The 15994-nt window shown below is 37.5% G+C and overlaps 1 protein-coding gene across 1 annotated transcript; it reads right to left on the reverse strand.

The window, feature by feature from the left end:
• Nucleotides 1–270: 270 nt before the first annotated feature.
• tspan34b (tetraspanin 34b) lies at nt 271–12489 on the reverse strand. Its single transcript, XM_084385898.1, has 8 exons — nt 12324–12489; nt 6820–6898; nt 3662–3877; nt 2842–2916; nt 2583–2690; nt 2241–2369; nt 2035–2127; nt 271–965 (listed from the first exon to the last, which is right to left on the reverse strand). Exons 2-8 carry the CDS (start codon nt 6874–6876, stop codon nt 909–911), a joined length of 735 nt encoding a protein of 244 aa, XP_084242024.1. The 5' UTR covers nt 6877–6898; nt 12324–12489; the 3' UTR covers nt 271–908.
• Between the last annotated feature and the right edge of the window lie 3505 nt (nt 12490–15994).

The raw sequence follows: 15994 nt of genomic DNA on the forward strand, positions 1-15994 counted from the left end.
CACACAATTTTTTATATATATGTTACGTATATATATATATATTGTAGTTTGTAACTTTATTCAACATTTTCAATGCATGATTTGTTCACTCTCTAAAGTGAATGCATCCTCATTTGCAAAATCATCTTGAAACTCTAAAAAAGATACAAAATGGTTTAAAAATGTCCTTGAAGGACACAAAATATGATCATGTGATTTGCAATAATGTCAGGCTGAATGTGCATTAGTAGAGTTGAAGTGACCTTAAAGAAATGACTAATCACCAACAAGTTGAAATATTGCCTTTTTAATTATTTTCAAAATAAACATCTTACATGAACATTTGAGATATAATTTTGTTGTGGTTGTTGTAAAAACTTCACATCACAGTACATCACAGACTTTAAAGATAAAACATTGTGCTTTGCTATAAACAGGCTAAATGGCTTGTAAAAAGTTTACAATAAATTACAGTCAGCAACATTTGATAGAAAACATTTGGCCTTTTTTTTTGGTCATTGCACATATAATGAGTAGGAAAACCTTTCAGTTCATAATTACAAAAAAAAAAAAATGCCATGGGTGTATTGCAATTAAACAAAGCATTCTGTTTTTAAATAAGAAAACATATTGCATAGGCAAAGTAAAAAAAGTAAAAATAGTCTCAGGGAAACATTAAACCAGCTAAAACTGCTTAATTTAACAAAACTATAGTAAAAATTAGATCTCTCAAAACCCTCAAATTTTAGGCTTAACAGTCTGAATTTATTTTTCATTCAAGGCATTCAGAGCGACTTGCAAAGTCTGATTGGTTGATACGTTTGGAAATGGCTGAAGAAGTCACAGTGATGTTGTTTTGATCCACCTCATCCTCCGTAACAGAGGAGTCATCAGAGAGATATTTCAGTCAAAGTGAAACATTAATCAGCTTAAGCTTTAGACCCTATTTTACAATACAGGGTCATGGACACAATCATCGCCGCAAGCTGAAAATGAGAAAGAGAGAGAGAAATAAATACCATTAATGTTACAGAGAATCATTACCGTCATAAAAGGCTTTGTGTATATTACAGTTATATATATTATGTTACAGTTAGGTATATTAAGTTTGTAATTATTCTCCTAACAAAGGAAATAAATGCATTACCCATTAAAGACAAATAAAGACGTGCTAGATGGACGTTTTTTGCAGCATCAAAGAAATTCAAAGAAGTACATTTTTTTTAGACCTTGCAGGGTTTTTTTTTTTTTGTCTCGTTTTGTTAAAAACATCCGGCCCTAATAAATGTCTTTAATCTTAGTTGGTACATAATTCATGAGAATTGTGAGATAGAAACTTGGAATTACGAGAAAAAAGTCTGAATTGTAAGATATAAACTCGGAATTGCAAGTTATAAACTCCGAATAGTGGGTTTATAGCCTATCTAGCAGTTCTCACTTCGGAAATCGGTTCTTCACAAAAAAATAAGTCTGAATTGTGAGATATAACCTCAGAATTATAAGAAAAGAGTCTGTTCCCTTTCGGAGTGGAACTCAACCCTGCGTCTTGGATTGACACTATGGGATACATCATCAGCGTAACCAGTGTCTGAAGTACGTGTGTAAACACAACTATTTTATTGGCCGACGACAGTCGAGGACGTCACTACGTGTCTTCAGGAGACGCTTGTTTGTATGCGCATGTAACATAAACGCTGGATGCGCTCGTTGCGTTGCATTCGTTATAAGATGTGTTCTTACTTCGTTCTCTCCCGAGGGATGAGAATATAGCATTTGCACGGAGTGCGACAATAAAAATTGTCGTATTTACACACATGCTTCAGACCACTGATGATGTTCCCAAAAGCATCAATCCAAGAAGCAGTGTTGAGTTCCCCTTCCCATGGTTAAAGTCTTAACGTGATACGAACTGGGAGATATTAACTCGGAATTAGGGGGAAAAAGTCTGAATTATTAGATTAAAGGTCGCAATAACCTTTTAAACAAACTTCCATAGTAAGCAGTATGAGATTTCCTCACTTTTAAAATGATTGACAGAAGTAAAGTGTGCAGTACCTCAAGAGCAGCGATGCCCAGTGCGACAGCTATGATGACAACTGCATTATCATCCACCAGCTTCCTTAGTGCTGGGAAACAACCTGGTACAGTCTGAGAGAGAGAAAGAAAGACACACAAATATAAAGGTCAAAGAGTGCGCAAAACCTCTAGACTTGATTGGAGACCGCATATGAATAAATATAAATATTGTCCTCAAGCCTCACCGAATTCATGGCTGCGATCTCACTGCAGGAAAATCCACTTCTACAGCACTGGACTGGGTAACTCTTGGTGTTATTCACCAAGTAAGAATTTGCGAAATCTGTATAGTTGTAGAATCCACAGCACTTCAGCTAAAGGAGAAGCAATGAGAGTTAGATTTAACATCAGCCTGATTCAGTTATATATTCCTTTTGAATCACAAGTCTCAATGTAAGAAATCTTCAATATTAAAATGGAAGAATTGTATGTATTATTTGACATGAGACTGTCAAGGTTCTGTAGAATTTTGAGAATGTTTCTGTAGTAAATCTGTATTCCTTTTTATTAGCCAAAGTATCACAAACCCCATTCATAGTCGTGTTCCATAGTCCGGTGAGGTCAGCGTTTTTCCCATAATTATTTTTGATGTCTTTCACAGCTTCATCTCCCAGCTGATTTATGAGGGTTTCTGCCTGAAATATACAAACAAGGAGGTTTAAGTGTTATGTGATTGTTTATATATATATAAAGTGCCTTGGCCTTATATGTTTCTTCAGGAGGTTTGAGTATTTCCTTCTGCATGGACAAAGAGATCTGTGGAATATATTATGTGTACAAACTTACCACAGGCTTAAAGACCAGAAGCACAATCGCTCCAGCAACTTCAGCGATGAAGACAATCAGAATAATGATGAAGAACTGAGGAGGAGAGACATTGAGAGACAAATTGAATGAATGAACAAATATAAAAGTAAGTAATATGGTGGGGAAATATATATATATATACATACATACACATACACTACAGTTCAAAAGTTTGAGGTCAGTGAGATTTTTTAAAATAAAATCATACTTTTATTTAGCAGTGACACATTAATTGATCAAAAAAGGCATTTATAAAGTTACAAAATATTTCTATTTCAAATAAATTATGCTCTTTAAATAATTTTTTTAAAGAATCCTGAAAAAAATGTATCACGGTTTCAACAAAAATATGAAGCAGCACAACTGTTTTCAGCATGTATAATAATCAGAAATGAATGAATTATTATTATTAGAATGATTTCTGAAGGATCATGTGACACTGAAGACTGGAGTAATGATGCTGAAAATTCAGCTTTGATCACAGGAATAAATTACATTTTTCAATATATTCACATAGAAAACAGTCATTTTAAATTGTAATAATATTTCACAAGTATACTGTTTTTACTATATTTTTTATCAAATAAAGGCATTATGTTCATTTTCCTAGAGCTTTTGATTTGCATTTAAAGGTCTAACACTAATGATTTTCATATCATATTATATTGGATACATGATATAATAATAGATATCATGTGTATAAAGACCAGCCAGTTAGTGAGGATTTTAGCTAACTAGAATTCTAGTTGGCTATTATAGCTGATATTATGTAGCAGTTGGAGTTGTGTTGTTGACGTACCAGCAGCAGCATACACCTGCTCTCTCGGATCGCCCCACAGCAGCCCAGGAAGCCCAGGATGAGCAGCACAGCGCCCACTGCGATCAGGAGGTATCCCACATTCAGGACCTGCCCCAGCTGACCTGGAGCATTTGGGATTTTTTGCAGAAGACCCAGGACAGATCCACTGTCCACCTTCACCCAGATCCCCACTCCCAGAATAGCTGCTCCTGCCAGCTACACCACAAAAGCACAGACAGTTTGAGTTAGAAACTGGAATGGGTTTACACATTTGGTTTTACATATCAACATACAGCAGCCTTAAAATGTCTTAAAGTCAGCATTGAATCAAAATGGACAATTCTTGTTTTTGTAAGGAATATTGCAGTATTTATTTTATGATTTAAACGTGCACTTCATTTTAATTTTTTTTCTCTGATTGTCCCGCGTTTACTACTGCCCAGACTTGGGTCCAGCGTTCACTACTGCGCAGACTCGGGTCCAGCGTTCACTACTGCGCAGACTCGGGTCCAGCGTTCACTATTGAGCAGACTCGGGTCCAGCGTTCACTACTGCCCAGACTCGGGTCCAGCGTTCACTACTGCGCAGACTCGGGTCCAGCGTTCACTACTGCGCAGACTCAGGTCCAGCGTTCACTACTGCCCAGACTCGGGTCCAGCGTTCACTACTGCGCAGACTCGGGTCCAGCGTTCACTACTGCCCAGACTCGGGTCCAGCGTTCACTACTGCGCAGACTCGGGTCCAGCGTTCACTACTGCGCAGACTCGGATCCAGCGTTCACTACTGGGCAGACTCAGGTCCAGCGTTCACTACTGGGCAGACTCGGGTCCAGCGTTCACTACTGCGCAGACTCGGGTCCAGCGTTCACTACTGCGCAGACTCGGGTCCAGCGTTCACTACTGCGCAGACTCGGGTCCAGCGTTCACTACTCGGCAGACTCGGGTCCAGCGTTCACTACTGCGCAGACTCGGGTCCAGCGTTCACTACTGCGCAGACTCGGGTCCAGCGTTCACTACTCGGCAGACTCGGGTCCAGCGTTCACTACTGGGCAGACTCGGGTCCAACGTTCACTTCTGCGCAGACTCGGGTCCAGCGTTCACTACTCGGCAGACTTGGGTCCAGCGTTCACTACTGCGCAGACTCGGGTCCAGCGTTCACTACTGCGCAGACTCGGGTCCAGCGTTCACTTCTGCGCAGACTCGGGTCCAGCGTTCACTACTGCGCAGACTCGGGTCCAGCGTTCACTACTGTGCAGACTCGGGTCCAGCGTTCACTTCTGCGCAGACTCGGGTCCAGCGTTCACTACTCGGCAGACTTGGGTCCAGCGTTCACTACTGCGCAGACTCGGGTCCAGCGTTCACTACTGCGCAGACTCGGGTCCAGCGTTCACTACTGCGCAGACTCGGGTCCAGCGTTCACTACTGCGCAGACTCGGGTCCAGCGTTCACTACTGCGCAGACTCGGGTCCAGCGTTCACTACTGCGCAGACTCGGGTCCAGCGTTCACTACTGCGCAGACTCGGGTCCAGCGTTCACTACTCGGCAGACTCGGGTCCAACGTTCACTTCTGCGCAGACTCGGGTCCAGCGTTCACTTCTGCGCAGACTCGGGTCCAGCGTTCACTACTGCGCAGACTCGGGTCCAACGTTCACTTCTGCGCAGACTCGGGACTCGGGTCCAACGTTCACTACTGCGCAGACTCGGGTCCAGCGTTCACTACTGCGCAGACTCGGGTCCAGCGTTCACTACTGCGCAGACTCGGGTCCAGCGTTCACTACTCGGCAGACTCGGGTCCAACGTTCACTTCTGCGCAGACTCAGGTCCAGCGTTCACTACTGCGCAGACTCGGGTCCAGCGTTCACTACTGCGCAGACTCGGGTCCAGCGTTCACTTCTGCGCAGACTCGGGTCCAACGTTCACTACTGCGCAGACTCGGGTCCAACGTTCACTACTGCGCAGACTCGGGTCCAACGTTCACTTCTGCGCAGACTCGGGTCCAGCATTCACTATTGCGCAGACTCGGGTCCAGCATTCACTATTGCGCAGACTCGGGTCCAGCATTCACTATTGCGCAGACTCAGGTCCAGCGTTCACTACTGCGCAGACTCGGGTCCAACGTTCACTTCTGCGCAGACTCGGGTCCAACGTTCACTACTGCGCAGACTCGGGTCCAACGTTCACTTCTGCGCAGACTCGGGTCCAGCATTCACTATTGCGCAGACTCGGGTCCAGCATTCACTATTGCGCAGTCCTAATATTAGACTTCGGCAGCTTCACTTTTCACCAATGGAAGAGAGTGAAGGGGCGTCTTCCATCTTTTTTTACAGTCTATGGATTCAACACACTACTAACTAACTCAAACAGGCCTCTCCCCCCTTTATTTATTTATTTTTGCGTATGCCTTGTGAGATAATTATTTAAATGAGGAATATTGTGACACTGTTTGTTCCTGGAAGAAACTCAAGACTACAATGGAGGTGTTTCAGTGTAAACAGTGTTACTGATATAGAGAAAAACTCCCTATGGAGTCACTTTGTGCTTTGTAATTTTGCAGACCTTTCTCATGCTCAAACAGCAACATTATACTCTTAAGAAAGCTGAACATGGAAAAGAACATAATAGGACCCCTTTAAAACGCCCTCATATCAACATATAGAGGCCCTAAAATGTATTTAAGTCACACTTAAAATGCCTGCATGTCATTGTTGAGCAAGATATTTGTTTTGTCTGCACAAAAGAGGCACGTTTGCAGCAAAATGATTTGCATCCAACCCAGCTAAACCACATGAAAATTAGATGATTTGCTTGTTTTTTTTCTGTCTATGGATCTGGAGAAAAGCAACACCCTTCATCGCCCTTGGCCTTCAGTATATAGACAATATATAGCAGCTGAGAACATAAACGTAAATAGATGTTTTGGATTGAAATAAACTATATACAGTAGATATATCTGTCTTCATGCAAAACAAGGAAACAGTCACAGGCCATTAAAGCATGCTAAACCTGAAATGATTTTCATAGAATTATTTTAACCATAATCAAGCGAAAAAGAAGTGCAAATCAGGCTAGATGTCATCAGTTTATTAGAATGCTTAGGAATGTGTGCAACTCATAAATTAAAACATAACTTTTCTTAAAACAAGCATGAGCTTTACTTACAAAGATGATACCATTGAAGATAAACATCATCGTTTTCAAAAATCCAAAGCAGCCCATTGTTATAGGATGGATATGACACCTGAAAAAAAAAAAAAAAAAGACAATAATTAATGCTAAAGAACTTTTATAAATAGAAAGCTTTTGTTTTGCCTGAACTCTCACCTGTTTTTTTTCCCAAAATTAATCTTTCTTAAAAACTTTTAGTTAACATTTAGTTTTGAATGAATTTCAGGATACTGAATATACAATAAACACAATTGCTTGGATGATTTTGCAAGACAAAGGACGCGGTCCAGGAAATGCTGTGGGGAAAAGATGGTGGTTTTGCTCTAGTAACTGATTTAACTACAACTCTCGTTAACCCCAAAACGCTGCTCTCGCAGGGTCAGAGCTTCATGCAAACTTTGCAAACCGAGTCGGTCACTTATACAGGAAATGGCTTGGTGACAAGTAACGCTCCAACAGTAAAAACCTAAAATATCACACACATAAAGTCTCCAAACTCCAAAAGATATGCCTCATTCTAAGTACATGAAACTAGTGAAATCCTAAAGCAGCACCTAAAGGACTGGGCAGCTTTCAATAGTCAAGGTTATTAAAAGTGAGATTTTATTAGAAACAAATATGTACTCTACACGCATTGCATTATGTCTGTAATCTAAGGTTTATGGTCACTTAATTTCTGATGACTATAAATAAATAAAAACGTATTGTAGGAACTTGGAAATCCTTTTAGTTTCGTCAATAACCTTTGTGTTGCCTGAATAAGGTGCATAATACCTATATACCAATACTGTACACATATACGCCCTATTCAGTTCTCTTTAAAGGTTAGATCCGTGTTTTAATAGGGCTGTGAATAGACCAAAGCTAATATTTAAAGAGTATTTGAGCTTTTTGTAGGGAACACAATGGGAGCCTCTCTTTACTCTTCCACACTTAGAGCGAGGTCCAAAAGTTTGAGATAAGAAATAACAGTTTCGGCACTATTCTAGGTCATTATTCAAATGTGACAAAATCAGTGACAATGAGCATGTGACTCCTCACACAGACGGCCAGAGTTTCTTGCTTTATATACACACACACGCACGCACGCACACACACGCACACAAACACGCGCACGCACACACAAACATTTTTCATGTTTTATGGGGACTTTCCATTAGAGGTAATGATTTTTATACTGTATAAACTGTATATTCTATCGCCTTACACTAAACCTACATCACAGATAACTTTCTGCATTTTTACAAACATCGTTTAGTCTGATTTATAAGCTGTTTTCCTCATAGGGACCCCAAAAAAATGTCCCCATGTACAAGGTTTAAAAATGATTGGTATCCTTGTTGGTCCCCATAACGTATAGGGAATAGCAGGTACACACACACACACGCACACAGGTATATATATATATATATATATATATATAAATGTGTGTGGTGTATATATATATATATATATATATATATATATATATATATATATATATATAATTAAATACATTGTTATTATATGTCTAAAAAATATTTCTTTGACATGACATCATACCGCAATCTCTTTATTTCCCGCTTGTGATAATTAACGCTCTCTGAAGTTAATGTACGTCTGATGCTTATATTGCCAAAACAATTACTGGCAGTGACTCCAAGGAAACAAGGTGAGGGGATTTTACAAGAGCATTTCCTGTAAAACACAATGTAAAATCCTCGCCACAGAACACACTGCACCTTTCAGGGACGCATTACTGTACGTGGCAGTAACCTGATCTCAGACCAACACAAATAACCTCATTTCATGAGCTACACTTCTGCTTGTCATTGTCCACCAATATGACCATCTACAGGTGCTGAGATCATGCATGAGGCCTTTACAGTTAGGACATCTTTAAGTAAACTTGACTGTACAAGCAATTTCAACTTAAACTATATTAAATTGATTTTTTTTTAAATCAGTTGAATACTGTATCATATAAAAAAGGTGAAAATTACTTAGTTAAAGCAATGTAAAAACATGTTGTCACGACTTCACTGTAAAAAAAAATTACATCCCCAAGTCAAAAATTTCAAGTGACCGATAACATCTACATTTTTCAATTAGTCTGACGTATTATTTCTCATTGAGCCAATGTTAACAGACTATTGCAACAAGAATTTCACTTGGGCCAATTGAAAAATTTAGATGTTATCGGTCACTTGAAATTTTTGATTTGGGAGGGTTAGAAATTTTTTACAGTGTTGTTGATCATATAATTATTCATTTTTTTTACAGTGTATAGCCTAGGTCTTTTTATTGCCGCATCCACAACCTTTTAAGGCCAAAGTAAATCCAAAGGACACTTCCCAGATTTTTGTTCAGGCTTAAGATGAAGAGAAGCTTCCGATCGGGTCATTGTCCAAAGACAGATGAGATAAACATTTAAAAATCATCAATAAAGCCCTATTGATGCAGCAAGTTTCACAATTACAGGCTGTCAAGATTTGCCCGGAGCCAACAGAATAGCAGATCAGTTTTTATCGTCACTAGACATCAAATGTTAGGACTCCAAACTCCTTTTAGGTTGTAAAATGTCATTTATTATACACTAGATTTTTATTTTATTTTATGAAGGTGAAAATCTTAAGTCAGATCACTTCGAAAAGTAACAGCTCATGTTGATTTTGAGGAATCATCGGACTGTATTTCGACTTTTCATCGAAAGGAATTAATACTTTTTTCAGCAAGGATGTGTTCGATTGATCAAAAGTGACACTATATTTATAATGTTACGAAATATTTCTATTTCAAATAAATGCTGTTAATCCTGAAACAAAATGTATCACGGTTTTCACAAAAATGTTAAGCAACACAACTGTTTTCAACATAACAGATAATAATCAGAAATGTTTCTTGAGCATCAAATCATCATATCAGAATGATTTCTGGAGGATCATGTGACACTGAAGACCGGAGTAATGATGCTGAAAATTCAGCTTTGATCACAGGAATAAATTACACTATATATTCACATAGAAAACTGTTCTTTTAAATTGTAATAATATTTCACAATATTAAAATGTTTACTGTATTTTTGATCAAATAAATGCAGCCTTGGTGAGAATCTTAGAGACCCTAAACTTTCAAATGGAAGAATATGGGAACAAAAGTTGTCTGAGCAAACGTAGGATGAGATAATATCATAGTGATTGTATCATCTGAGGGTCAAAAGTCGGGTCACTGTTTAGCAGTCTGCTGATTTGTCATGTAATGAAGAACTAAAACTAAAACCTTTTCCTGTTGTTGCTTGTGTTCCTGCTAAAAAAACACAAGCAATTTCCTAAAAATCCACTGTTTGCTCCTTATTAAAGAGAATTGAGTCTGTAAAGTATAATTAGTTTGGTCACCCAAGAGACTTTATGACCAACGAGTCCATGGTGACAAAAGGGATAAACAAACACGTTAACAGTGTGTTAGCCTTTGCGGTAGCCTATACGTGTAGCCTGCGGGACACGCTAGTGTGCTTGTTTTTCCTACATGAAAATCATTCATAGGAGTGTGTTAATGTTTACTCCGCGTGTTCTACTTGATTAATCTGGTTTTGGATCACATGAAACTCGATACCTAACTCACATATCGGGTTTCCTATATTCAGAGGTAAATCACAGGCAACAGTGCATGTTAAAAAACAGTTGCAAAAAAGATGAAGTGGGTTATGTATGGGTGTGCATGGGACATGAGCTCGGGGTACTGGGTCATTTCATGAGAAATGGAGACGGCTAATGTCCCTCTGAGACTTCTGACAACATGCAACCTTTGATAGTTGAAGACACGATATACCAGTGGTTGTTTAATGTCAGGTTAATTATCAGTTATTCTTAATTTTCAACTGTGCATTATAATATACATAGAAAATTAAAATAAATCAAATTAACAAAAGAATAATCTTTGTTTTATATCACTGCATTCACATTTGAGGTCTAAAAGTACTGATGTGTTCTCAATCACGCCTGATCGTCTAGTGAATTAATATGATTTTTTTCCTATAAATATATTCTCTCTGGTAATCATTAGTGTGTGTGTGTATATATATAGGATATATATATATATATATAGTACCAGTCAAAAGTTAGGAAAAAACTTTTTTTTTTTATGTTTTTGAAAGAAGTGTCTTCTGCTCATCAAGGCTGTATTTATTTGATCAAAAATACAGAAAAAAAACTGTGATATTGCGAAATTTTACAATTTAAAATAGTTTTTTTTTATTTGAATATATTTTAAAATATAATTTATGTTTTATTACTCCAGTCTTCAGTCACATGATCCTTCAGAAATCATTCTAATATGATGATTTGTTATCAATGTTGAAAGTAATTGTGCTGCCTCATATTTTTTATAACTTTTTTCAGGATTCTTTGATGAATAAAAAGTTTTTAAAAAAGAAAGAAAAAAGAACAGCGTTTATTTAAAATAGAAATATTTTGTAACGAAATATACAATCGTTCAAAAGTTTGGGGTCAGTTATTGTTTTTTCTTTCTTTTTTGAAAGAAATCATACTTTTACGTGTTAAATGATGTGTTAAATTGATTTTTAAAAAATTAAGTAAAGACTTATATTGTTAGATAAGATTTAGCCTATATTTTGAATAAATGCTTTTCTTTTTAACTTTTATTCATCAATAAATCCTGAAAAACAGGTATCACAGGTTCAAAAAAATAATATTATGTAGGACAACTGTTTTCAACACTGAGTATCAAATCATCATATTGGAATTATTTCTGAAGGATCACGTGACACTGAAAACACTGAAAATTCAAAGGAATAGATTCAATTTTAAAACATAGGCTATTCAAATAGAAATTTCACAATATCACTCTACTGTTTTTACTGTAGGTCTTTTTTTTTGAACAAACAAACGCAGCTGTGGTGAGCAGAAGAAACTTATCAGAGTGTCATGGTACTTTCAACAGAATTGTTTTACATATTTTGCAAAATATTGGCGAGTTTCAGATTGGCCGATAAATAATGGCTGACATCATTGTGTGTACAATGTGAAGATGTGAGATAACCAAGACTTGTCAGTGTTGTAATAGCCTACAGCTCTGAGAAACAGTAGCCTAATGATGACTAGCCTACCAATCAAAAAAAAAGAAAAAAAAGAAAAAGTATCTCGTGAGACCTCAGTCATTCCGAATGGACATAACGTTAGCCTCATAGCATAATTGCCTAAGTCATTTTTTGGCCAAATTGTGATATCTGCCTAACTTTACTGTCCTACCACTGCTGCAAAACTTGTCTTGTTTTCCAAAAACATTGAAATATGACTTAGGCAATTATGCTATGAGGCTAACGATAAACGAAAACACACATATGTTCAAAACACGCATTAAACATGATTTAAGTCACACAGTAGCTACTGCTGTTTGTAGGGGTCATTAAAAGAACAGGTTTACGTTCTTCATTTTAACGGTATTTTAAGTTGTAACGGTATTTTCACGATAGAGAAGCTCCACAAAGTAGAATCTCTTACCTTTAATGAAATGTGTGAGTTTCGTAGCTTCTGTAAATCCCTGAGTGAGTGAGTGAGTGAGTGACTGTCAGCCAGCGTCGCTCGTGTGAAGATGGTTTTCACGGAGAGGAGTGAACAGGTGGGAGTGACACACACACACACACACACCACTCCTCCTTTTCTCTCTGGAGAGGGAGAGAGTGGGCGGAATGAATGCATGTGTAGTCACGGAGATGCTAAAGACTCGTTAAATCAACGGATTCAGTCTCTGAGGCACCTGACCTGAACAACACAACAACTCACTTTGTGTCAACAGGGAAATGTTTTGTTACAGCTTCACAGCTAAATATTAGGGGGTAATAGCTGTGTATGTGTGTAGGCCTACTTATTCTGTACTCATGTTTTATTTTAAAAAATAGAAAGAGGAAATTATGACATCACATGATGAAAGGAACAAAAGATTCACTCAAACAATAAACTTATGTCACAATCCTGGCGGATCCCTTCTCAAAGTTCAAAACAAGAAAATCAAGAAAACGAATGATCTATAAGAGAAATAGGCCTTTTAGTGTTTGGTACAGGGACCAATAACTTTACTTGTGTAATAGAAGATAGAAAGGTCAAAAAAGAAAGAAAATAGTGCTGTCAAATCGTTTAATCACATCTAAGTTTATAAATATATGGCTAAGGCGAGTAAGTCTGGGCTAAGTCTGGGTAAAGCAAAAGGTTCTCCTGAGAATTAACATGTGAACTCTCTCTAGCATGTAACAGCAACATCCGAGACGCAGCACACAGTGCAGCTCACACCTCACTTTTACAGTCTCACCATCTCCCCCTGCTCCCCCTCTTCTCCTCCTCACCCAACTCACTGAAAACCTGTGCAATGTTAAATCATGTGTACAATAAGTAATTATACATGTTTGGTATCATTTGAAATGTCTCAGTGCGACTGGTACAAATGTCTCATTCCCAAAGAAGTTACACAAAAGGTAATGAAGTTTTTAAGAGTTTAGAGTTGCACACAGAGGAGTCTTCCAGGCGAATGGCATCCTGCTCCCAAAAGCTGTAAACTCTGAATGCAAATTCCCATTGTTAGCAAATGTTTCCTTGTGAAAGAAGAGTCTGTCTTGGTCTGGGTATATAATGAATTACAACAAGAGGCTCGGGTTGATTTGTAACTCAAATTAGCCTGTGATGCTGAGTGTATGCAAAACACTTCGCATCATTTTATAAAGTCAGGTTCGCAGCTTCTCTCTATATTCCAGAGCATTTGATGTTTTGTATTTATTATCTTTGAACTGATTATGAAATTGGCATGATACATTTACCTGACATAATAAATTGTTACATTTCGACTGACTCTGAAATTGTTTTCCCAAGTAGATTAAACGGATTCGTATGTTACCGCAAGTTTTGCATCAGATTAGTGACGACTAATATTCTGCACTAATTCAAGTGTACATGTTTTGCAAAGATAAAAAGTGAATTTCCGTTTAGGGCAGCAAATGCTGCTTGACCAACCTAAATCTGGGTGTGTCTTACCTCTGTTATAATTTAATGTTACTTTAGATAAGTGTGCGTGGGAAACCACGGCATGGCCAATCCAAAGTTATTATAAGACAAGTAAAGTTGGTTGACTTACATCTGTGATAGTGGCCATACCTCTACTGAAGTAAAAGTTAAGCTACTTTCATTTCAAGTGTATGCAATCACGGGGGCTATACCAAAGTATCTTTGATTGTGTAAGGGTGAATGCGACAGATCTCAGGTATATAGCAATTACCTCTGTTTAGTGACCGAAGCTGGTGAGCTTGTGATAGAGAGACCCGCGTTAAACAAGGCCTCTGAGAGACATAGCTTCCTAATATGAACGGGTAAAATATAAGTAGGCTAAAGAGTTAAATAGAAAAATCAAATGTATTGCTAAACTATTATATAATTGACCAATAGCTAATTGGCAATCTAACTTAAATTTGAGGTCGTGATAAAATGGAGTCAGATAAAAGCTTCATTTTCCAGCAGGATTTGCACCTGCCCACACTGCCAAAATAACCAAGACCTGGTTCAATGACCATGGTATCACTGTGTAATTACTGTGTGATTTCATGTAATATTCAAAAAAATTTAAATCCTGTTTTCGTGGGTTTTATGAGCTGGAAGCCCAAATTATGTACAAATAAACAACTAAATACTTGAAATCGTTTAAGTTGTGGGCCCTGAATCTATCATCTATGGAAATTTAACGTTTTGAATGGAATTATCCAAATAAATAAACTTTTCCATGATATTCTATTCTATACACACATATATATATATATATATATATATATATATATATATATATATATACATATATTTATATACACACACAGACTTTTATGTTACTGCTATTAACCAATTTGATCAAATTAAGAAAAGAATATTCAAAATTTCAAAAGAAAAAGTGATAATTCGAAAGCACAAAAAAATATTTATTTTAAAATAAATTAAACAGTTCTTAGAGGAAACTAAAAAAGAATAAGAATAAAGAAAATAAAAAAAGTTTTTTCCAAAGGGAAGAGGGTTTGGAAAGCTAAAAAAAGAAAGAAAAAAAAGAAAGAGAGACCAGGAAAAGAAAAAGACATTTACAAGCATTAGTCATTATCATGATAGTTGAAATGGTACATGACGTCATTGTTGCACCTGCAGACAAACCGGCATTTTCCCAACCTCAGCCTGAGCCAATTAAACCCATGTCACTGTTCCTGACACACTAACATACAGCTCAAGGCCGTGTGTGTACAGTAGTTATGACTCAGCGCCTTCATAACACTTCGAACAAGGTCATTGTGCTTTCAGTCGCTCTTTAATTCGTTCATCCACTCCACCGAATCGTTCTCTCTTAATAAAACATAGCTGGAACTTGAAAAATGTAGGAATATCATGATGTACAAACGATAAAAACGGGACATTTACATCAAACCAAACAACAACACAAAGAAATTCAAATGAACGTGGAAACAAGGGGAACGTTCTTACACCTGAGAGTTTTAACGCTTCACTGTGCAGGGCAGATTTAGAGGCATTCTCTCGAATTCATCATTCATAAACAGCATCACAGGGTTCACACTTTTCATGGACCAAGAAACATAAATGAAGTGACAGCGCTCGGAAAAACCTTAGCGTTTTTAGTACATCGTTGTCGTGTAAACTTACCCAGAGTCTAGCGCTGCGAGGTCTACTTCTGTTTTAGTTCACGTGACTCTGAGCGATTGTGTATTTTGGAATGTTTACATGTATACATTTAAAATAACTTCAGCTAGCTGAAATATGATGGTTGAATTACTAATGAACCGGGAAAAAAACATCATAAGCAGGAGGAAAGGGTTGATATTATCAACAGCACCAAGGTGAACCAAAAGAGGCGAGAACACTAGGCGATATTTTAAGGTGACGTAGTTACACGTTTGGCTACTACGTTTACTTACTATAGCAATAACAGTAAATTAGGCATAATTACGTAACCCTAACCCTATAGTAAGTAGGCCTACACGTAGTTAATATTACTTAGTACTACTCATACAAGTACAATGTAACTACATTATCTTAAAATAAAAATAATCTACATAATTATGAAAGCATGTATTTGCTTAACAAAATGTTCCTTTGCTTTCAATTTCAGCTTAACAACAAGATTCTAAAAGTTAAATAGA

The sequence above is a fragment of the Rutilus rutilus genome (assembly GCF_951802725.1).
Source record: "Rutilus rutilus genome assembly, chromosome: 1".
Classification (NCBI taxonomy): domain Eukaryota; kingdom Metazoa; phylum Chordata; class Actinopteri; order Cypriniformes; family Leuciscidae; genus Rutilus; species Rutilus rutilus.